Here is a 24,121-nt window from a genome sequence, read left to right as displayed (position 1 = left end):
GCCTTCAAGTACCAGTCAAATACTTTGGACCAGAATCCAGTTAGTGAAGGACAAGACCAGAAGGTGTGAGACGACGTGTCCTCTGACACTTTGCAGCTGTAGCACAGTGGTGAGACAGAGCGGTAAAACTTATGCAAAACCTGGATTTAGAAAAGTGAAAAACTGGATCGACTGGTGTTTTAATGTTTACAGACCAGGAATGTATCATGGACAGACTCTTGTCCCACAGCTTCAGACAGTTCAGTGTCTGGTGGTCTGGAAGCTCAGTTGGTCGAGTGTTAAAGCACAAAGTTATAAGACGTCTGGAGTCAGGAGGGTTTTTTAAAAGCCACTGAAAACTTGGCTTCAAATAGTCAAAATGCAAACAAAGTTTAGTTTCTCATTAAGCGTCCACAAAGATCTGAATGAAAATAAATGTTCATAATTATTAGAAAGCCTGATTCACAAACAGCTCATTTTCTGTTTAGTCCATTTTAACAGTGTGTGTGTGTGTGTGTGTGTGTCAGCTCATGTTTGACTGACAGCTGTCTCAGGAGTCCTAAGTGATGTCCTGGTGTGGACGCTGTAGACGCAGGCAGCAGCAAGACAGGAAAGTGAACAAAAAGATAGATGACAAGATTTCAAATTTGGATTAAATCTGATTTGTAATAGTTTTTATATGCTTTCATTATGTACATAAGACCTTAAATTACACTGTTAGAGCACCATAGTGGATCTGGATTTACAGTCTTTAATATATATAAAAAAAATGTTTATTCCACTGGGAGGGTTTCAATTTTTTGAATCTTCAGACATAATGTCTAATGTGGATGGAAATGGAAATTCTTCCCCAAGGCTTGATTCATGTCGTCTGACCCTGCATCGTGCACACTGCAGTGATCAATACAGTCAGATGAATAAAGTTAATAATCACCCAGAGTTTGAAAGCAAAACTCTCACTCTCAACTGCCAAAGGTAAATCCATGATATGCTGCAGTGTTTCACCCAGAAGTATTTTGGATAAAGTATGAATCCACTGTTCTTGAAGCTTTGGGCTTCACCTGAATTTTTTTCTGAGATTCACGGGGTCACTGCCCCCCAACTTCAACTTATAAAACCCCAAGCCCCCCACCCAGATACCACCCATGCTTACACCTCTGTTATTAGGTGGAATTGTTCTCATACGTAATATGTCTTTCTCATGTAAATCACAACATCTCTCTATTATTCTCCTCCATTCCCATCCAAACGTCACGCCCCTCTGTCAGAACAGGAACACTGCCCATCTGACTCTGTGAAGAAAAGACATCGAACACAACGCAGCCGATTCAGTTCAGTTCTTCATCAGCACGTCTTTATCAAAACAAGATGGAAAAGTTATTTTTGTTTCTTCTCTTCTGTCCTGTTTCATCAGCAGGTAAGATCACAGTTTAAATCTTTAAGCTCTTTTTATTTTGCTCCTGCAGCTCAGAGACACACTGATTTAGTTTTAGTTTCTCTTTGACCTCAACTTGATAAAACTGTTTTAACTGAATCACACTGAATACATCATATTTATGGCGAGCAGGGCTGTAGCTGGGGTAAACACAGTTTATGCACTTTTTTAAAGCATTTACTCTCCTTTTTACGATGTTTTACTCACTGTACTTTGTAACATTTTTTAAGGTTTGAGTCAAATTCAGCTGTTGTTGTTTAGAGCGTCATATGACAGTTCAGAACACAACCACACCTTGCCTCTTCCTCCAAAATGTTTTCTGGCACAAGCTTCCTCTTCTCTCTCTGCTCTGCTGAAATACATGGACGGGTCACGACATCATGAGGACTGACAAAATGGGCTATTTAACGACAATCAACTGCAGTAATTCTTTTCTCATTAGAAGAAAATGTGGATAAGAACACTGTTGCATGAAAAAAAAAATACCGTCAAATACCATGAAACCGATATGATTTTTTTAAAAAACCATGATATGAAAATTTTGTCATTCTGCCCAACCCTAGCTGTAGTATCTAATAGTGTTACTGTTACTGTTCAGGCTCTGCATGAACTCAAATCAAAAGTCTGTTTCTATTTCTGCAGAAGACTAGACAACTATTCCAGTGGTCATTATTTGACTTGAAAGTGATTTTACATCAAAATTTAGTGAAATATTTCAATTTCCTAACAGAAAACTGTCAATACAGAAAAACATGTTGCTTATACACAAGATATACATATTTTTTTAAATTATAGGTCTGTGTTATTTCTTAGATATGTTTTACCTAGATTTAGTTATTATTATTATTATTATTATTATTATTATTATTATTATTATTATTATTATTATCTAGTTAGTATTTTTAAGGATATATAATTTGGTTTTGAGCAGTTTTAGTCTCAGATACCTGTCTTGGGTGACTGAAGTTTTTACTTTATCTTCCTTATTTATAATGATGTGAGACAGCTGTTGAAGAAATTTATAGTTTATCCATTTTTTTTTTTTACCACCACAGCCCTGATGATGAGTGTGATGATGATGATGAGTGTGATGATGATGATGTGTATATTTATATTGAATGTATAAACTTTGTTTGTCCTGCAGTGAAACACTCCTTCGTGATTTTCATAACTGCATCTTCTGGAATCCCAGACATCCCAGAGTTTATAGGAGCTGCAGAGGTTGATGAAATTCTGGTTGGTTACTGTGACACCAACAAAAAGACAATCGAACCAAAACAGGACTGGATGAAGAAATTATTAGAAGATCCTGAACATTTGGATCGGTACAAATATGAGTGTTTTACTCATCGGCCAGAGTTCTTCAAAGCCAGGATTAATGATTTCAAGCAGCTCTTCAACCAAAGTGGAGGTAAGTCTGTTCTATGTTATATTGACTGTGCAGCCATGATAGTGGACATTGGATGTGTGTGTGCACCATCATGACAAAATGTGTTCCTGGAGACACCAACTACCACAGAAGATGTTCTGAGTATTTTGTCAGGTGTTTATATCTGTGGACACTGGACAGTTTTGTGTCTCAACTGTGCAAGAGGTCAGTCATAAAGCTTCACACGTGTGTAGTTGAGATCAAAATGAGGCTGAGTTTGAAGATGAGTGGTCTGAGCAGGGGTCTGGAAGTATGGAGGTATGAATCATAGTAGTGCTGTCAAGACTGGACACAAATGATGTTAGAATATTCACTCTAAAAAACACAAAGGTTCAAACCAATCGAATATTTAATCAGACATCAGCCAAAATGTCCAGTGGGAAATATACCAAATAAACCATGTAAAATATATATAATAAAAATAGCATATTTAAAATAAATCTAAATCTAAGTGAAGTTACCTGAAGTTTACTGAAGTTTGCTGCACACAGAGCTGAATTACACAAGGACTTCAAGAACAACATTAATTGGCACATCTGGTTGAGTGGCGCCATCAACAGGACTGAATGGAGAACTGCAGGACTAGAAGAGAAGAGAATAGAATAGAAAGTACATGAGTCTTTGCTTACATGTGGAAAAGAAAACAGGTACATTTAAATATCAATATCCAATCAAAACACATCATAATACATTTGCATAAAGACACAAGAGAAACTGCATTAAAAAGAGCAGAAGGTGGTTGATGGTGAGGACTGAGTCTTGGGTTAGGAGATGTAAAGGTGATGATATGCTGCAAAGGGGCCGGAGGCAGGAGTCAAACCAGCAGCTGCTGCAGAGGCTGATAACCTCAGCATGTGGGGTGCATGCTATACCAAATATGAGCACCCCGAGGAAGAGATGTTATGGCAACAGGAATAAATGATTTTCCTCACAAGTTCATTTGCTATCTCAGGGACGTGGTGAAAATGACAACTGCGCCAGTGGAAAATAGAAAATCCACCTGCACCACAGGCTCCATCTGCTTTGCACTGGGTGTCAGATAGGGTCTGTATTCATTCATCAACATCTCTTTTTAAATCAGTGTTGTCCTGGTCTGGTCATGCAATGTTTGTCTGACTTGTTCACAACTTTGTCATCATGAGGCTCCACAATTTTGCCACCACCTGACCACAATCTGAAGTAGTTTCAAAATGGGGCATTTTAGATTCCTCAAAGAGCAGATCACTCACTCCTTTTTTACAATTTGAATATAATTTTGAATTTAGAATATTCATCGTAAATCAGTCATAACGCCACCTGGCTGGGAGAGACTGAGCTGACTCACTAGACATACACACTCAATATGTCTTGCAGGAAGACCTGCCCCTACACTGCCATGACTGACGACACCCTCCCAGTTGTTCACTCCAGGCTTCTTATGAACCCTTATGTTTTCTCACCATGATGACAGTAACTGGTGCTACAAACTAGTCATGACTGAGAGGAGACTGACTCAGCTACAGCCGCTCATGTTTTAGTTTTCTTGTTGATGTGTTTCCCCTCATCTCAACCTCACCCTGACCTTATCTCTGATCTTATCCAGCAGAGGTTGTTGCAGCTACTGGAAGTGAATCATGATAGTTTCCCTACAGACGAGCTACCTGTCTTCACCACCAGCACTGAAGACAAAAAATGGTCCACATGTTGACAAATTTATTTTAGCACATCCACAAATATTATAAGACAATTTGTCCACAGAGTTTTTCACAAAGTGGTGAATCTCTCCTCATCCATGCTTGTGAATGAATGAGCCTTTCGAGGACGCTCTTTTAATGATACTGTCACCTGTTAGCAGTTCACCTGTTTACCTGTAGAATGATCCAATCAGGTGTTTTTTGAGCATTTTACAGTTTTTCCAGTTTTGTGTTGCTCTTGTCACAACTTCTTTTAAAACATGTTGCAGGCATCAAATGTTCCTCAGTTTGAAACATTAAATATCTTGTCTTTGGACTTCAATTCAATTGAATACTAGTCAAAACTATTACATAAAATTTTTATTCTGGTTTTATTTAAATTTTACACGTCACAACTTTTTTAGAATTGGGGTTGTACTTGATCTGCTGCAGCAACTTCAGCTTCAGCAGGATGCAGGCTGACAAAACAGAGAGAGGAGGACGAGGCACCTGCATCATGACTTGTTCTCCCTGCTGCTTCTGTTGACTCTCAGACCACCATCACTGTTTCACAAGCCTCCACCCCTCCTCCCTTTGATAAATTACTTCTGAAGCTTCAAAGCCCTAAACAAGACAGTCAGGACAAACCATTGCAACTTTAAAACTGAAATATAAATTGTTTCATCACTCACAGACAGAAAAAATGCAGTCATTATCTGCTCTTGAATCATGAGTACAACACAAGACTGTGAGAAAAGCAGAACATCACAAAATGTTTCATTTTTATGATCTTCTTTCTACTGAAGATTTCATCTGTACATCATTGATTCTCTCTCTCTCTCTCTCTCTCTCTCTCTCTCTCTCTCTCTCTCTCTCTCTCTCTCTCTCTCTCTCTCTCTCTCTCTCTCAGGTGTCCACATCTTACAGAGGATGACTGGCTGCCAGTGGGATGATGAGACTGAAAAGGTTAATGGTTTTAATCAATATGGTTATGATGGAGAAGACTTCATATCATTTGACCTGAAGACATTGACATGGACCGCTCTGAAACCACAGGCTGAACAAATCAAACAGATATGGGATACTGACAAAGCCAGAGTAAACCGCAATAAGAATGACCTCACTCTGGTTTTACCTGAGTGGCTGAAGAAGTATTTGGACTTTGGCAACAGCTCTCTGCAGAGAACAGGTAGAGTCACATGACCTGATGTTGTTTCATGACACAACAATGTTCATATAAGCTGCTCAGACTGAACTGTCATTGTATCATCACTCCAATCAGTCTGACATGACCTTCTTTTCAGCTGTTTTCTGTGGTGGCAAGATTTGATTTAGGCTGAACCAATCAGTAGTGACTGATATTTTTGGGTGCTCTGACATTATGTTCCATCAAAGCTGAGACTGTGATAGTCAGAGCACAGTTAGCATGAGTTAAAGGACAGTTCACCCCAAAATCAAATATACATATTTTTCCCCTGGCCTCTAGTGTTATTGATCCATCTAGATTCTGATTGTGTGAGTTTCAGAGATATCGTCTGTCTTCTCTCCAATGTACACACTTGTGGTGCTCAAAGAGCCAAAAATCAAAACCAGTATCTCTTTCCAGAAATCATGACCCAGTTACTCAACATAATCCACAGACTTTGTTGTGAACAGTTTAATGTAGAAACTACTTTCTTTTCATTGGAAAGAAAAACTGTCTAAAACTATCTCTCTCTGTGTGTCTCTGCAGAGCGTCCCTCAGTGTCTCTCCTCCAGAAGACTCCCTCCTCTCCAGTCAGCTGCCACGCTACAGGTTTCTACCCTGACAGATCCTCACTGTTCTGGAGGAAAGATGGAGAGGAGATTCATGAGGACGTGGACCGCAGAGAGATCCTCCCCAACCATGATGGAACCTTCCAGATGAGTGTTGACCTGAACCTTTCATCAGTCACACCTGAAGACTGGAGGAGGTACGACTGTGTGTTTCAGCTCTCTGGTGTGAAGGACGACATCGTCACCAGACTGGACAAAGACGTGATCAGGACCAACTGGGGTAAGACTGGTATCACTTTTTGTTTTGTGTCCAAGAAACACACAAGGACATTATGTATGGTCACAAAGTCTGACGGTGCACCAGTGAGCCTTTGCACAGCGTTTGTGAACCACTGCTGTAAAGCAAACATCTTCATCTCCTTCCAGTGGTGGAGACAAAGTGTGAATGTTGTGTTTTGGTTCCAGTTCCTCCTTCAGAGTCTCCTGTTGGTGCTGTTGTTGGAGTTGTTGTAGGACTGCTGCTGCTGACACTCTGCACCATTGGACTTTTCATCTGGAGAAGGAACAATAAAGGTGAGTGAAGACATTTTTACTCCACTGTTGGATTTAACCTGCAGCTTCAACTCAATGATAATATGTCAAAAAATATATTTGTCCTGAAAGGAAACAAAGTTTTAAAAATCAAAGTGTGAGCTGGCTGATGTTCAGTAACTTCACTGACATGATAACACAGTAGAGGTTGTTGAACTCCTGCTCATTCTAGTCCATTAAAATCATCATATGTGTGAGCGAGTTCTGCGTGTTGGTTAATGAAGCAATAGGAGAAGATATCCGGTTTCAATCAGTATTTATTCCAGCAATCAAAGTTCAGTATACAGAGCTCTGGGTCGAGATCTTCTATTCCCTGACAGCAACAGAGTATTTGTCAGTTCACGAAGTCTGACTGCCTATTCTATCCTGACCCAGTTGTTTTATACTATACAGAGTCAAACTAGAGAATGTAGGTAGATCTCTCTTCCGATTGGCTGTTGGCCCGCTGGTGGAGTGTGTTTATTGGTTACTTCTTCTCAGCAACAGTGTGCACGCGCCTCGTTCAGCTGTATTGGCGCCCTGTTTCGTGGAAGTCAAGTTGGAAACATATGCACAAACAGCTCCTGTCTGGTATCCTTTCACCTACGTCTGACCCCTAAATGACAGTCATATTGTTCTCATGTGGTTTTAACACAATTTCTATTTTTACCTGTTAAAGCAGTACATTTTGTACTTACATCCTGTCATTCTGCTCGGTGTATGTGACTTTCTGCAAATTGCCTGCAACTACTACACTTTGCCCTACTTAGCATGATTATTCTTTAATGCAACATTGTAGATATTGAATAGCACACTCATAACTGTCTAAAAACTGTAATCAATGTATCAATGTATAAAAGCTGTAAAAAAGAAATATTAAAAGAACATATATTCACAAGGTCAACAGATGTTCTATATATACTGAGTTAGAGGAACAAAACATGTTTTCTTTCTGTCCTTTCATAAATTCTGATTTCACTCATACTGTAATCTCTCATCTGTGTTTCAGGATTCAGACGCGCAAACAGTAAGTTTGATCTTATGAAAAATAAAATATATTTATTTTATTGTTTTAAGACTTTAATGTGACTAGTATTATTTTCCTGTGAGCATTAGTAACCAATCATTCACATCCAGTCCTGTCCTCTCATATATATTTGGTAATGGTAATGGTGGACAGATCCAATATGGCGGTGCAGCCTATGATTGCGGCGGCCTCTCTCAGTGGAAATACAGTGCTTTCGAGTGTTAGTGGAGCGAATGGTGTGATTAAACAATGTGTGGAAGGAAAGAGTGTGTCTGTGCGACGGTACGAGTATCAGCTTCTGCTGGACATTAATAACAGAGTCTGTGGCTGTGAGAAACGCTTGCTACGTGCACTGGGCAAACTCGGCCTCCTTCCCCACAGGAGCCAAGGTAGACACACCCCGGGAGCACAGCCGAGGGCGAGGCACCGTAAGCGGTGTGACAGGACGTGGAAGCGGGGCAAGCGTGGCAGAGTCTTGGCATAACTGTCAGACTCATACCAGCATACAGACCCAGAGTGAAGCGGGACAAGCCAGTGGTTAGGGAGGTCAGAATGTGGCCACAGGAAGCAACAGCAGCACTACAGGACTGTTTTGACACCACACACTGGGACATCTTCAGAGAGGCAGCAACACATGATGGGAAGACAGATTCTGTCATCAGCTACATCAATAAGTGTACTGAGGATGTAACAGAGGTCAGAACCATCAAGAGGCATGCTAATCAGAAGCCATGGCTGACGGTGGAAGTGCACTTGTTGCTCAAAGCGCGAGACGAGGCATTCAGAGCTGGAGACTCTGCAGCATATGCACTCGCAAGAAGCAATCTGGCCCAGGGAATTAAAGGGGCAAAACGGCAGTATGCACAAACACTGAACAGCCAATTCACTGAAGCTAAGGACTCACGTCGCTTGTGGCAGGGATTTCATTCCATCACCAACTATAAACCACCCCCCTGCAGATGTGTCATTCGGACCCTTTGTTTCCAGATGAACTGAACACCTCCTACGCACGTTTTGAGGCCAAAAACACAGCGCATGCACGTTTTCATAGACATCTTTAACATCTCGCTCTGATAGGCTGTGGTGCCCACCTGCCTCAAAAGTGCCACCATCATTCCTGTCCCGAAAAAAACAAATCCCGCCGGCCTCTCTGATTTCCGCCCTGTAGCCCTCATGCCTATAATGATGAAATGTTTTGAACGCCTGGTCATGCAGCACATTAAAAACTGCCTCCCTGCTGATCTGGACCCACTACAATTCGCTTACAGAACAAATAGATACACAGAAGATGCAATTTCCACCATGCTCCACCTCACACTGTCTCATCTTGAGATGAAGAACACCTACGCCAGGCTCCTGTTCTTAGACTTCAGCAGTGCCTTCAACACCATCATCCCACAGCAGCTGGTGGAAAAGCTGCAGCTGCTAAAAGTGGACAACGGTGTCTGCAACTGGGTCTACAACTTTTTGACTCAGCGACAGCAGACAGTCAGGGTGGGCAGCCGCACATCAAAGACCATCACAGTGAGTACAGGCTCTCCGCAGGGCTGCGTCCTCAGCCCTTTGCTCTTCAGCCTGCTCACCTCTGACTGCACTGCCAGATTCTGCAGCAACTACATACTGAAGTTCGCAGATGACACGACGGTGGTGGGCCTCATTAAGGACAACAGCGAGTCTGCATACAGGGAGGAAGTGAAACAGCTGAGTTCATGGTGTAGCTCTCACAACCTCTTCCTCAATGTGGACAAGACCAGTGAGGTTGTTAGTGATTTCAGGAGGGCTGGCAAACAGGATCATGAACCACTATTCATCGACAGTACTGCTGCGAAGAAGGTCAGCAGTGTGAAGTATCTGGGGGTTCACATTGATGAGGACCTCACTTCAACCACTAACACCTCATCAGTCCTCAAAAAAGTTCAGCAGCAGCTCCACTCCCTCCGCAGACTCAGGAAAACAGGCCTCCCCACCACATACCTCACCACCTTCTACAGGGGCACCGCTGAAAGCATCCTGACCTATGGCTTCACCACATGGTTTGGGTGCTGCAGTGCAAAGGACAAAAAGCGCCTTAACAGACTGGTCAAGACAGCCAGTAAAATCATTGGTGCCCCACTCCCCTGTCTAATGGAGCTATACCAGCAGCGCTGCATCAATAGAGCCACCTCCATCATCATGGACCCGCTCCACCCCTCCCACCACATCTTCTCCCTTTTGGCATCAGGGAGGAGATACAGCAGCATCAGCTGCAAGACTAGCAGGAAGCTGAATAGCTTCTTTCCCCAGGCCCTAAGACTTATTAACGGACTGTCCCCCATCCCCACATACACACCCACACTCACCCTTGACAGCAAGTCACCTGTCAAGTTAAGAGACTGAATGCACTTTGAGAGAATGGACTGTTTTTATCTGATTTTATTCCTATTTAGTTTATTATGATGCTTATATTTTATTATGATGTTTACTATTTTATTGAATGTTTCTATTGCACTGCAGTCACTGATTGAGAAACGAAATTTTGTTCTCTTTTGTATGTAAATGCACAGTGAAAATGACAATAAAAATCCTTGATCCTATATTTATATCATTTCAAATTAAATCATTTCACTTCATTTTCTACTTCTAGCTTCAGATTCTTCATCATCAGACAGAAAATCAGCTCCTACCAGTGAGTATGTGATTATTTCAACAGCTTGTTTTTACTCCCAACTCATCAGAAACAAACCAAACGTCTCCGTCCCTCTGAGAGTCATCCTGTATGTTCCCATTACTGGTGACTCAGCTACAAAACAACAACAACAATATGAACTATATGAATATGAATAAATACTTCATCAGTAATTCAGCTTTTCATTTATTAATCTGTCTTGACAGGTTCCTCATGAAGATTAGAAGAGGACTCCAATGATGTTACTGTGGATTCAAAACTGTTATTCCTTCATGAGAGAACACCTGGTTCTGACTTTTTTTTTCCTGGAAGTAGAAATTTTAAATGTTCACATAAACGTATCTTTATATTCTCTTTATAGCTGCTGTTACATTTTATTCAGTTTGATTATTTATGGTCTGTTTTTAAATCATTTTATTATATGAAATACTGCACCTTAAGACACTACAAAGTTTTTTTATGCACCTTGCACCTTTTAAAACTAAAAACAGAAAAACAGCAGAATGAAAGTGTAGAAAGTCAAAACTTCAAGTGCACTATGAAATCTACAGAGATAGATAGTGAATATAATCATGGTTTGGATTATTTTGAGTTATTTTGTTAGTTATTTCCTGTTTTATCTTGTCATCTTAGTCCTCCCTCATGTGTCTTGACTTTATTTCCTCTTTGTCCTTTTCTTGCCCTTTTTGATGACCATTTTTTATGAGTTCATCTGAATGTGTCTGTGTCCATAAATCGTCCACCTGCCTCCTCCTGAACCATTTATTTTCTCAGATTTAAGAACAGGCTCCAGGTGATTTCTTTCCTGTGTGTTGTGTTTCAGTCTGAGTGTTTTCTTTAATAATTAGAGAAGCTGCCACAGATGTTTCCCTGCCTGCAGCTCCTGTACCAAGTGCAGAGTCGTGCAGCGCTTCTCTCCTGGAGGAGAGACGCTTCCACCTTTATTTCTGAATAGCAGACTGTTGCTATGGATACAGTTCTGATCATAGACTCTGGAGGAACAATGAAGTCATTTTTAAATCAATAAAATCATTTTCAAATAAATATTTTGTGTCAAATTATTGTTTTTTAATGTATGTAGCTGTGTGAGTGGGATAATGTACAGTGAGCTGGTCCTTGTTGCAAAATCTATCTATCTATCTATCTATCTATCTATCTATCTATCTATCTATCTATACGTTTTAGCTGATCATTTCGATTTCTTATCTCATTATTTCCACGTGTTACTTCATATTTATGACTTTTTAGCCACCAATCATAATTTCGGCTGTTAATATGTGACGTGGTCCTCGGGCTGAATTCTCATTGGCTCAGATGTTCGTTGATGTCACCGCCTGTTTTCTCCTCACTTTTCTCTTGATGTCTGATGAGGAAGTATTTTATTTTATCTGTGTCTCAGTCTTCAGTCTGTCAGAGCGTCAGATGAGACAGTTCACCATGAAGACGTGGACTCTTCTGTCTCTCCTGGGAGCAGCTCTGTACGGAGCGACAGCAGGTGAGGGAAAATTATTTATTTATTATAAGTCAGCTGATTGTAAAAGAAAAAAATGAGTCCAGTCTGTATATTCTGTACATATGAATTTGAGAGTATTTCTTCAGAACAGATTATATAAATATACAAAAAACATGTATTTCTCAACGTTCTCTGTCTGTTGATCTCGTTTATTGATCCTACATTTATATCTTATCATCTATTTCTGCACAGGGCTGAAATATGTTTTGCTTTGCTTTTCTTATCTTTTTAGGACATCATTTCATCAAATCAGCAGCATTAAGATCGATACGGTCTGATCGATCGTAATGCTGCAGAACGACTTACTACTTATTAACTCGTATTTTAGACTTTTAAACTTATTTTTTCATTGGGAATTGATCAATTCAGACCTTTTAACTCAAATATTTGACTTTTTGACCCATCATTCTAACTAATTCCGTACTTTTTATCTCATAATTTAGAATTATTACCTCATTATTCAGATTTTTTATCTAATATTTTTGTATTTTATCTCATATTTGTGAGTTTTTTTTGTTTCCTTTTTAGTGAAAATATGTCATTTGTGTAATAGAGTGAGTGTACATGCAGTAGCTACATATATGTAGTGAATTTAAATTAGTCTGTAAAAAATGTTATTACTGGTCTTCTCTCCATAAAAGATATTTCTTTAATACAGAGCTGTGTCGTTAATATTTTTTTTTTTGCACAAAATATTTGTTATTAAAGATATTGGGAATTAAAAACGAATTATTCAGTTCACATAAGTCAAGAAATCAAGATATAACAGCAACAACAACAACAATAATAATAATAACTTCCAAACTGTATAAGAAGAAGTGCTGTGAGTTTTCTGTGAGTTTTATCTGAAAGAAACTTAGTTTAAATTTGTAACAGGAAACCTCAGAAAGAAGAAACAAAGTTGTCATTGATCACAGTTTGTGGTATAAAACAGACAGACATCAGGGAGGTAATAAAATGAAACGATGAATATAGAAAATAAAATTAGAATGACGTGCAGTATGTTAGTATATTTATTCAGATTTCAAACTGATGAAGATCCTGAAGAATAAATGATTTCACTAACTGGAAACTAAACAGTTCACTTCATGCTGACATACCCAGCATGAGAAATATGTATTAAAAAAAACACAATCTGCTCTCCGTCAGATCATGTCCTAAATGTTTGTTGCGTTTTATTTCAGAATAAATCCTTATTTTTTGAGACAAAACCAACAGGAATATATGTGAAAATCTGTAATAATTATAATATTATTCCAGCAAAAAGTTTGGAACAACTTTTAAAAATGTAGTTTTGTATTTATTGACTGCACAACAGAGATTTGTAGGATGTCTTGAGTTTACTGTGTGCAGGAAAATAAGATTGTTCAGCGAAAAAACTGAAACTGTGACGTGAACTTTTTCTTACAGTGATTCACTCTTTGACGTATTTCTACACTGCGTCCTCTCAAGTCCCAAACTTCCCAGAGTTTGTGATCGTGGGGTTGGTTCACGACGTCCAGATGTTTTACTATGACAGCAACATCAGGAGAGCAGAACTGAAACAGGACTGGATGAGAGAAGTCGCAGCAGATGATCCACAGTACTTTGAGAGGAACGTTGATGTGGCTCTGAAACAACAGCAGGTCTTCAAAACCAACATCGAAATTGCAAAGCAGCGCTTCAACCAAACTGGAGGTCTGTTTATGTTTCAGATTCTACTGATAAAATGTTGTTTAACTCAACAGAAATATTCATGCAACATTTTTTGTTTCTGCTCCTATTTTCCATGTGATGAAGTAAAATATCTCAGACTTCTTCTATGAAGACAAAAGATTTATTTCTCCCCTAATCAGAGTTAGTGAGCACTTCTCCTTTACCAAGATAATCCATCTACCTGACAGGTGTGACACTGACATGTAGAGATGCTGATCAGAGCTGGTCCTGACCTCCCTGGGGCCCTCAGCAAAATTCTGCTCAGAGGCCTTCCTACCTTCCTGTGAACCATGTAAACCCTTTACCTTTGTCACAGTTTATATGAAAGCATGTTGCTGCCACACCAGAAAAAAGAAAAACGGATCACATGAAAATCTTTAGCAATAACAAGATTTGTCAGAAGTATAAATGTGTACACAGTACAGATATTTAAATAAAATCTGCTTACAGAGCTGCTTCAGGACAGTTTAGTCTGTAGTTTCTCAGAAGAAGGATTTTATTGGACTGATCCAGCGTCTGCAGGGTCTCAGTGGGTCTAATGTTCATATCCATACCAGGTTTCATCTGTCTTTATATTTTATAATGGTGATGATGATGATGATTGGCTGCAGGCTTCTTCCATCGATTCAGTAACAGCAGCAGGTGTAGATCCTCTGTTTTGGCGTCTGTGTCTCTATGATAAAGATTTCCACTGATGACAGATGACTGTGTTGTGATCTCAGTCAGGTTTAATGCAGTCCCTGTCTCTGTCTCTCAGGTGTCCACATTTTCCAGAACATGTACAGCTGTGAGTGGGACGATGAGACTGATGAGGTTAATAGTTATGATCAGTTTGGTTATGATGGAGAAGACTTCATCATATTTGACCTCAAGACAGAGACGTGGATCGCTCCAAACCAACAGGCTGTCATCACCAAACACAAGTGGGATAATGACAGAGCTTTTACAATACAGACAAAACATTACCTCACCCAGGTTTGTCCCGAGTGGCTGAAGAAGTATGTGCAGTATGGGAGGAGCTCTCTGCTGAGAACAGGTAGAATCACATGACCTGATGTAGTTTAATGGACACAACAACCTTCATATTTCAGTTTACACACATTTCTTCTTCTCTTCATTTCTCTGCTTCTCTCTCACTTTATCCCATTTTCTCTGTCATTCTGTTTCCCACACATTTATCAGCAGTGATGGAAAGAGTAAGAAGAGCTGCTGTCAATGTTGTTACTCAAATATTACTCAACTACGAGTAAAACTACTGGTGCTAAGTATTCTCCTCAAAAACTACTCAGAATATTAGTTACTTTTGATGCATTGTTTAAAGCATTATCGAAAGCATAAAAAAGTGGTTCCTGTTTCTCTAAATCTTCAGCTGCTGATCTGCTCTGTTTAGTCATCATGTGAACATGAGACTGCTGCAGCGTTTTTGTTTTATAGGAAAGAAAATATGATTTCAAAAGTAACAAGTATATTACATAGTATAATGCATACTTTCATACAAGTAAAATTACAAACTAAACTACGAGTACCTAAAAAATAACTTAATTTAACTCAATTTAATTTACACAGTTTGAGTAGTTGTAAGTACAACCCCAATTCTGAAGTTGACATGTTGTGTAAAATGTACACCCTGCAAATATGGTAAATGTTATCTCCTAGAAGGGAAAGGAAGCATGCGGAGAACAAAAAACTAATTATAAACACCTTTTTTTTTTTTAAGCATCCAGTGTTAACATCCATATGGAAAGAGGTTGACAAAACCTTAATGAACAAAACATCTGAAACCAGAACATTAAATTAATAAGAGCACTGAAGCAAAAATAAGTAACGCAAAAGTTACTTTTCCCCGTTCCGAGTTACATTTATCTTGCAGTAGCTAAGGTAGTAAGTTACTTATTTTTTGAGGGCAGTAACTAGTAGCTCTAACTTATTTTCAGTAACTTGTCCAACACTGCTTGTGAGGACGCCCCTTTAATATCCAATCATGATGCTGTCACTTGTTACCAATCAACCTGTTTACCTGTTGTGTCCCAAGCAGGCGTTTCCTGAGTGTTCCACACATTTTGATCATATTTACAAAAAATAAATAAATAAATAAATAAAGTTTGTCCATGTGATATTAAATATCATGTCTTGAGAAAAACAATTGGCAAATCACTGTATTCGGTTTTTATTTAGATTTTATAGAATATGCTAACTATCTTTTCACCACTCTTTTGCCTTCATTTTCTTTCTCCTTCTTTCTGCTGCATTTCTTTTCATCTCAGTTTTTTTCCTCTGTCTCTTGGGTGTTTTCACATTAGGTACAATTACTCTTTTTCCCCATCTGTCCCTCTCTTCTTTTCTCAGTTACACTTCAGTGAGTTTTGTTTGTATTGCATACAGTGCATGTGTAACTAAGGCATTTAAAATAAATCCCATCAATCAGGAATTATAATGTTAATGTACATAAATCTCTTTATTTTTCTCTTTACACTGCAGAGCGTCCCTCAGTGTCTCTCCTCCAGAAGACTCCCTCCTCTCCAGTCAGCTGCCACGCTACAGGTTTCTACCCTGACAGATCCTTACTGTTCTGGAGGAAAGATGGAGAGGAGATTCATGAGGACGTGGACCACAGAGAGATCCTCCACAACCATGATGGAACCTTCCAGATGAGTGTTGACCTGAACCTTTCATCAGTCACACCTGAAGACTGGAGGAGGTACGACTGTGTGTTTCAGCTCTCTGGTGTGAAGGACGACATCGTCACCAGACTGGACAAAGACGTGATCAGGACCAATCAAGGTAAGAATTAGACAGATTAAATGGTGCTGAGTGGGGCTGTCTGTTGTCTGTTGGGTATTTTAGGTTTAGTCCAACAATTCAGCCTGGAATCAACAAGTACTGTGATCAGGACCAACCGGGGTAAGATTGAGATCAGAAGTGATCGAGGTGGGGAAGGCACATTCAGGGTCAATCCCAATTCCCCTCCCTTGGCCCTATGCGTCGCTTTGGAGTGCTCTCTGCCTTGTAGTATCCCTTCAAATGGAGCCACAAGGGGTAGAATTGAAATCTTTACTTAGGAAACGGGACGCCACTTATTGTCCATCTACTCAACGAGGCTGTACATTGTTTGCTTTATAAAATGTAAGAAAATTACAATAAACAAACAAGCTCTAGTGATCTTAAGTTTTTCATAAAGGAGTAAAGAAACTGTTATAAAAAATAACGATAACACCATCAGGTCACTCAGTTCCACACCTGTTTAGCAGCACATTTCTTCTTGGTGAACTGCTCCTGATTGTTTTGCAGGAGAAAACATGACATGCCAGATTAATCTGTTGACATAGCAGTCAGCTATTTCAGTATAACGTTATTCCTGCACATAACAAATTTCTGCCCAGCACTGATAACGTCATAACATTAGTGGGGAAGTGTGAAAACTATGCTGCTGGAAAAAATTCAAACTTTATATACGGGACCTGCAATGGTTGCCATGATGCATATCTCTGCCGCAGTTCACAATGCATCCAGGGCATTTTTATCTCGTTTGGAGCCTGCATCTGAAAACATTCGTTTTGATGTCCGTTTGAAGGGTTTGATGTCCACTCCCCGGCAATCCAAGAAAGAAATGGGACACACTAACTTTCACAGCCATTTGTAAAATGGAGAGGTAGGGCCAAGGGGTGGTATTGAGACTGGCTCTTTTTGCTGGTTCACAGTGGCCTTGTTAGGTTGAAACCCTTTAGCATTTGGCGTGAACACTGGGGGGACCTGTAAGAGTTTGGGGGTGGGGGAATGGGTTCAAAAGTATAATAAGAAAGTGGTACGACCCCCAAGCTGGGCTAGGGGATGACATCTAGACTGCAGACTTGCAGACCTCAGTCTGCCGAGTGGCCCATTGGCCCTGGTTGGCTGCACTCTCCAGGCTTTTAAGCACCAGGCCCTGATTGCAGAGTGACTGTACCTGCTGCCAATCACTGCAGCCTGCAAGGGGGAAGGTGGGGCAGAACCTGGACAGACAAACACAAAAACTTACAGAGCTGGCAACAGGTGAAACAAAAGGAACCAAAATAGGTGAGACACAAAAATCAAAGTCCAGGAAAAATAATAATGCAAAAGAAACAAACACAAAGCAATAATCTACAAAATGACAGTGGGACTTCAGACAAACCAACAAGGACAAAGTAGCAACCTAGAAAGGAAAGACACAGGATTAAATACTCTAAAGGGGGGGGGATACCAAGACACAGGTGAGGGCAATCAAATCAATCAAACGGTCAATTGGCTCAAAATGATGTGAGATTGATGTCTGTGATCGTACGACATGTTAGAAGTCATGTATATTTGAACTGCGGGGCTTTCTATTATATATTTACTTTTTTGAAAGACGACCAAAAAAAAAAAAAAAAAAATACAACCCACCATACAAACACATGAAACACTGATCATCACCAGGTACCCTTGTTGTGATTGCTAATCTATGATTGGACAGTTGCTGGTTCTAGGAACGAAAAGCAATACAAATCCGAGCCTATTCTTTAAAGGGACAGTTCACTCCAGAATCAAAAGTGCATTTTTTTTTTTTTATCCATCTAGACTGTTTTTGTGTGACTGGCAGACTTTTGGAGATACTGGTCTAAGTGGAACTTGGTTTGTGGTGCTCAAAACACCAAAAAATACATTTGAAAAACTCCAAACCAGTGTCTCTTTCCAAAAATCATACTGCGGTTACTCAAGAGAATCCACAGACCTTGTGGTGAACCTTTTCCTGGAGGAACTACTTTCTTTCTGCAGTAGAATCTACCGATATCTCCAAAACACAGTCACTCACTCCAAAACAATCTAGATGTAAATAGCACTAGAATCCACCTCCGAGCTCTCACCCACGGAAACACCTTCTTTCTTGAAAAGTGTAAGCGTGTTGTTTCAATTCCAGGTTCACTTTCCCATGTCGATATTTTAATGATCAGAGGCGGTGCAGTACTGTTTCTGGCAGCCATCTGCGTCACTGGATTCTTCATCTACAGACGGAAAAATAATGGTGAGAAACTAAATGTAGACTCAAACACATTTTTTTTTACATTTCTAGTGGTAGAGATTTATTTCACAGATTTTTTTTGTATTCTTGTTTGAATTCTGTTATAATGATCCATCACTTGTATTTCAGGGTTCCAGCCTGCTAACATTGAAATGCATCCCAGCTCACAGTGACTGATGTTCATCCACAACAACCTGATGGTGCTCGTGGTTCTGCTCAGCGGAGAAAAAAAGGCATTATTCTTAGAAGCTGGCTCAGACCAAAGTCAAAGCTAAATGGGAAGTGAATGCAAAAAAGAGGAAGAACAGTGTAGCCTGCAGCTTGGACTCATTTTTGTGCCAGTTGGATTTTCATTGTAAGACTATATGGGCTGTCCTCGTGCATATTGCATCATTCTTGGCGAGAATGTTTTCTGACCAATGATTGTGGACCACTGACTTCCATTAAAACCACATTTTTTGACCTCCCTGCCAACAGACCATTCCCTGCACTTGTGCTGTGAAAATTGTAATTTATTTTGTTTTTCACAAGATGGCACTATTTTCTCACCTGTCATCAGTTTCAGTGAGAGGCTTTTCCTTGTTCTAGAGCTCCTGTGCTACAAATGCTGCAGTCTTTTTTTGATACTTTTATATATTCATATTAATCATAAAGGCCAAAAAATTGGAGTAAATGAAGGTTTTTTTAAAGGATGCACTGAAGGTTAAAAAAAAGAAAGGAATACTACTTGATCACTGGTAAACTTTCTATTTTTTTTATGTATCCATTAAATAATATTGCTATCAGTTGTGTCTCAACCATAACACGTCGGCTCTGTAGCCCCTCTAAATCAAAGCTAAATAAGAATTATGGTTTTAAAACATGTATTTTGATTAGCATTAAGAGAACTACTAATTACGACTGTGCTGTGAAATGAAAGAAATTTTCACAGCTCCATAAGACGTCAACTCTAACAGTTTTTTCATCTGACGGAGTTGATGTCTACATTAAATAAAAACTTTTATCACCAGGAAGTCGACCTGTTCTCAAGAATGAGTGAATGTACACCAAAGGTCATTACTGGAAACACAGATGGTCATTTTGTTATCCAGCTGCTGCCTTGTTATAACTCTGAAATCCTAATTTCCAGTCTGAGGAACCATAAATGATATTGTTCCACTCTGTCTGGTAGATGCTGAGAGAATTCACAGAATTAACCATAATTGTTGACCTGCAGGTGGCAGCAGAGGAAATGTCAGTAATTTTACTAGGATTAATCCTCTGGGTACCATCGTCTGAGATATTTAAGTGTGGCGACTATCCACAGATAATGGAGACCATCCACAGATAAAAACTGAATCATGTGTATGTCCTAGATAGATTTATGAAAGAAATTTAATTGATGAACACTGAAATGAAAAAAAAAAAAAAGAAAAATATTTTAATCTGAAGCTGGGACTTTGTGGATTTAATGAATTTACTGTTTTTAGTTAAGACAGCAACACATCACACATTTTCTTGCAAACACCTAAATGGACACAATTGAACTGATGTTTATTATTATGTTCTTTATTGTTTTAACATACAGATGATATGATCAGCATGCAAGCAATTAAAATTTCACTGAAACATGATCTGCAGAGAGAGAAAGAGAGAGTGTGTTGCAGAGAGCAGTATGAGAGTAAAAGCAGCAGCAGAGTCCCAGTGAGTCAGGTCAGGACTGGGAACACTGGTCTCTCCTCAGTGTCTCTGAGAGTGGAGTCTGGGAGCCCTGGGTTGCCTCACAGGTCACAGAGCCCACCTTCCTCCACTGGTCTGCAGGGAGCCTCAGGGTGCTGCTCCAGCTGTAGCGGCCGTCCTTCTCCAGCACAACGCGGCTCCTGCTCTCCTCCCAGCTGCTGCAGCCGCTGCTGCCGTCCACCTTCCAGGACAGACTCCAGTCTGAGGGGAAGCCCTTGTTGGCCAGACACATGAGCGTGGCCTTCCCCTGCTGCAGCTCCTCACTGGAGGGGGGCAGCACCGTCAGGGTGGTTACGACTCAACCCACTGCAGAGACAGAGATTAATAAAGTTTGTACGAGGTGAGCTAAACTCCGTCATGTCGGTCGCAGCGGTGGAAACTTCTAAAAACTGGTCTTAAACGTTTCACTTTCCTCTCTGTGCTCAGTAACCATGGCAACAGACAGGCATCACTGCTCAACCATGACAACGGTCAGGTTTCAGTACTAAAGATAATAAATAATAACTAAAAGTGCATTATTTTTCTGTAATGTGTTGTTGGTTAATCAGCAAACTACAAATTCTGAGTTTTGAAAGTTAAAGTTTGGGAGCAGTGGGTGGCCTCAGCTCACAGAGAGATGAGTGACATATCAAAACATATCAAATCAAACCTTGGTTAAATATAACAGTGATGTTCTATGATATTCATTTAAGGCAAACAATATGGAAAAAGTTTAAAATCTTTGAGACATCAAGTATGCTTGGTTTGAAATTTGAAATTTTAATTTCCTCCAGAAATTTAAATTCCAGTGGAACAAAACATTTAACTGAAGAAGATTTTAGTCTGTTTGTGGACGTAATGTGATGTAATTAAGAAGCACTGGAATTAAATTTAATTTTAATAATTAGCTAAAATATTGTAGTAATGTCTGCAGTTAACAAAGCAGAATAAAAATTAAATTTGAGTTATTAAAGGAGTTAAATGTACTTACAGTTAACAGTCAGTCTGGTTCCTCCACCAAAAGTCCACCACTGTGATACAAACTCATTGAGCCGTCGTACAAAAACCTCTGACTGTAGAGAGACACGGCTCTCTGACTTTGACACAAACAAACTCAACAAAAACATCCCCAATTAAACCATCAGTATGCTCGAGAAAGTTAGAAGCATCCAGTTCACCCTTATTTAATAGCTGAATGTCTACAAAATACACATAATAAAAGGAATAGAAGATTTTTTGGGGGGAATAAACTAAACAAAAAATGCAGATTAATAGAAATACAAAAATGAACAGATACATTTTAACTCTAAAATGATACTTTTACTGGTGATAAAGTTTACAAAAGTCACTTTAATGAATTTTCAGCGAATCTATGATATTGATTTCCTGAGTTTAGGGGATTTTTACACACATTCTGAGAAGATTATTTTCCATAGAGAGTCACTTTGCATCAGCAGCACCATGCTCCAGTGCTCTGGGAGAGTTTATAGTCCTGAGAGTTGAAGACTGGATGACTGACAGCTGTCCTTCATGACAACAGAAGACACAGAAATCCTCCTCATCAAAAACATGACTTTGATCTGCGTCCTCATCTGGACTCTCCTCTGCTGCTGCTTTACAGGTAAAGTCCAGAGAATCAAACTCCTCTCCTCTATCAACATCCGTCCCTCTGAAATGAAGCCCACAAAACCATGACGCTGCTTTACGTTTTTGTCTCTGTGTCCTCAGAGTCCAGAGGTCAGGTCACAGTGACTCAGTCTGGAGCAGTGAGCTCTGCTGTGGGAGGCTCCGTCTCCATCACATGTAAGATCAGTCAGACGGTTATTAATTCTAACTCTGTGGAATGGTACCAACAGAGAGATGGAGAAACTCCTAAACTGCTCATTTATTATGCTAATCTGCGAGCGTCAGGGACTCCAGATCGTTTTACAGGCAGTGGATCAAACTCTGACTTCACTCTGACCATCAGTGGAGTCCAGACTGAAGATGCAGCAGTTTACTACTGTAAGGGCCGACACAACATCAACAGTCAGTATCTGTTCACACAGTGAAAAACCGTCATACAAAAACCTCCCTCAGTCAGACTGAACAGAAACTGAACTGACTGCTGCAGCTGGCTGTGGGGACTACAGGTCTAATGTGAATATAATTCTACATTTTTAAATACTAATAAATAACAAAATCCAAAATATTTCTAACAATTTCTGTTCAAGTGCATGTGGAGGCATTATTCTCATGTGATTCAGGAATGAAATGAATGACAAACGTGTTTTTCTATCGAAGTATTTTGATGTGACTGTATTCCTTCACTTCAGCTACAAGTTTAGATGAGCTGCTTAAAGTAGCTTAATGGACCAGAAATGAATTTAAAATAGTACACTTCTTGACTTTGCATTGTCCAAACTCAAGTAAATATTTGGTATATGGACAAAAAGAACAGCATCAGCATTACTGCAATAATTAAAATGTCACTATCTGAAGTTTAATAATGTTAAGATGATGTGATGATATAAAAAGACCCAGTGCAGAGACAGATATTAAAAAAACTTTATATGATTCAGTTCTAACAGTTCTGTTAGTCTTTCTTAGATTTGATGAAACTGATCTTAAACGTTTCACTTCCCCCTCTGAGGTTAGTAACTATGGTGACAGATGGGCATCACTGCTCGAGCAGGTTTCAGTACTTTAAATGAAAAGTTAAATATAGCTGCATGTGAAATGACAGATGCAGATTGACTTTAGAGATATTTGCATGCATGTCAAATATATGAAAATGGCCATTTTTGCTATATTTTAAAGTCTCATTTGTTTTTCCAGATATGAATAAACCCTTTGCATACATGTCAAGATTTTATACTGGTACACGTATTTGGGATCCAAATGTAATAAAATATGCAATGTTTTTATACAGTATATAACATTATGTAGCATCAAAATATGTCACAAGAGATATATAAATGTAAAATATTTTCTGGTGTATGTCGAACACTTTCGAGGTGAATCATTAACACTTCAGTCTGCACATGACAATCTTTTATGAGTAATATTCACAACAGAAAAAAGCAAAACAAAAATAAATTATTATATAATCAATCATTATATAATTAACTGGTCTCTTCAACCAAATCCCTCACATTTAGTTTATTATGTGATCTCCAATTGATAACTATTGCAGTGAATAATGTAATATTTTGTCACCTGCACCACTAGAGGATGCCAAATATGATCCATGACAGTTGTTTCATGGACACAGAAGAAAAGAAAAGCGGTTCTGTTGATGTGGGACATTTCATGACAGGTAAAATACACACAGCAACAAGTGACACATGGAGAAGAATATAACAAATAAGACACAAGATAGGGATAAAAGAAGAAAACAAAATATAATCAGAAGACTCTGACAAACCCCGCATCCACCCCACACAACCATGGACTGATCTCACGCCGTGACCAAAAGTATCAGAAAGCACCTGAAACACATCTGGATCTTATTCTAGGTGCAGGAAAATCATCACCTGAAGGCCTCAGAAACTGAAAACACAGACCGCTCCACCCAGCTGGGTGTGAGAGAGATGTGAGGAGGAGTCATCCTGCTTCTACTGACTGCTTCTATTTACAGATAATATTTACCAGAATCTCAACAGATTTACACACAAAGTTGCAAAGTTACAAAAAGAAAAGCATCA

The 24,121-nt window shown here is 39.4% G+C and overlaps 1 protein-coding gene, 1 pseudogene and 1 gene segment (V, D, J or C); 2 read left to right on the top strand and 1 right to left on the bottom strand.

Moving 5' to 3' along the window:
- The first annotated feature begins 1,332 nt into the window (after positions 1-1,332).
- LOC146322469 (uncharacterized) lies at positions 1,333-19,346 on the top strand. Its single transcript, XM_084724993.1, has 13 exons — positions 1,333-1,396; positions 2,559-2,825; positions 5,406-5,684; positions 6,228-6,530; positions 6,716-6,823; positions 7,830-7,847; positions 10,471-10,512; positions 11,912-12,007; positions 13,436-13,702; positions 14,478-14,756; positions 16,199-16,501; positions 18,636-18,740; positions 18,867-19,346. Exons 1-13 carry the CDS (start codon positions 1,348-1,350, stop codon positions 18,908-18,910), a joined length of 2,160 nt encoding a protein of 719 aa, XP_084581119.1. The 5' UTR covers positions 1,333-1,347; the 3' UTR covers positions 18,911-19,346.
- Positions 19,347-20,271: 925 nt separating this feature from the next.
- Positions 20,272-20,739, bottom strand: LOC146322468 (Ig kappa-b4 chain C region pseudogene; annotated as a pseudogene).
- A 1,144-nt stretch (positions 20,740-21,883) lies between these two features.
- Positions 21,884-22,544, top strand: LOC146322467 (Ig kappa chain V region K16-167-like). The segment is given in 2 exon segments: positions 21,884-22,056; positions 22,164-22,544. Coding segments are annotated over 2 exon segments (414 nt in total).
- The last annotated feature ends 1,577 nt before the right edge of the window (positions 22,545-24,121 follow it).

The sequence above is a fragment of the Lutjanus erythropterus genome, chromosome 8, assembly GCF_056507025.1.
Source record: "Lutjanus erythropterus isolate fLutEry1 chromosome 8, fLutEry1.hap2, whole genome shotgun sequence".
Lineage (NCBI taxonomy): Eukaryota > Metazoa > Chordata > Actinopteri > Lutjaniformes > Lutjanidae > Lutjanus > Lutjanus erythropterus.
Note: the sequence above shows the minus strand (reverse complement) of the source record. Positions and strands in the feature narration are given on the sequence as shown.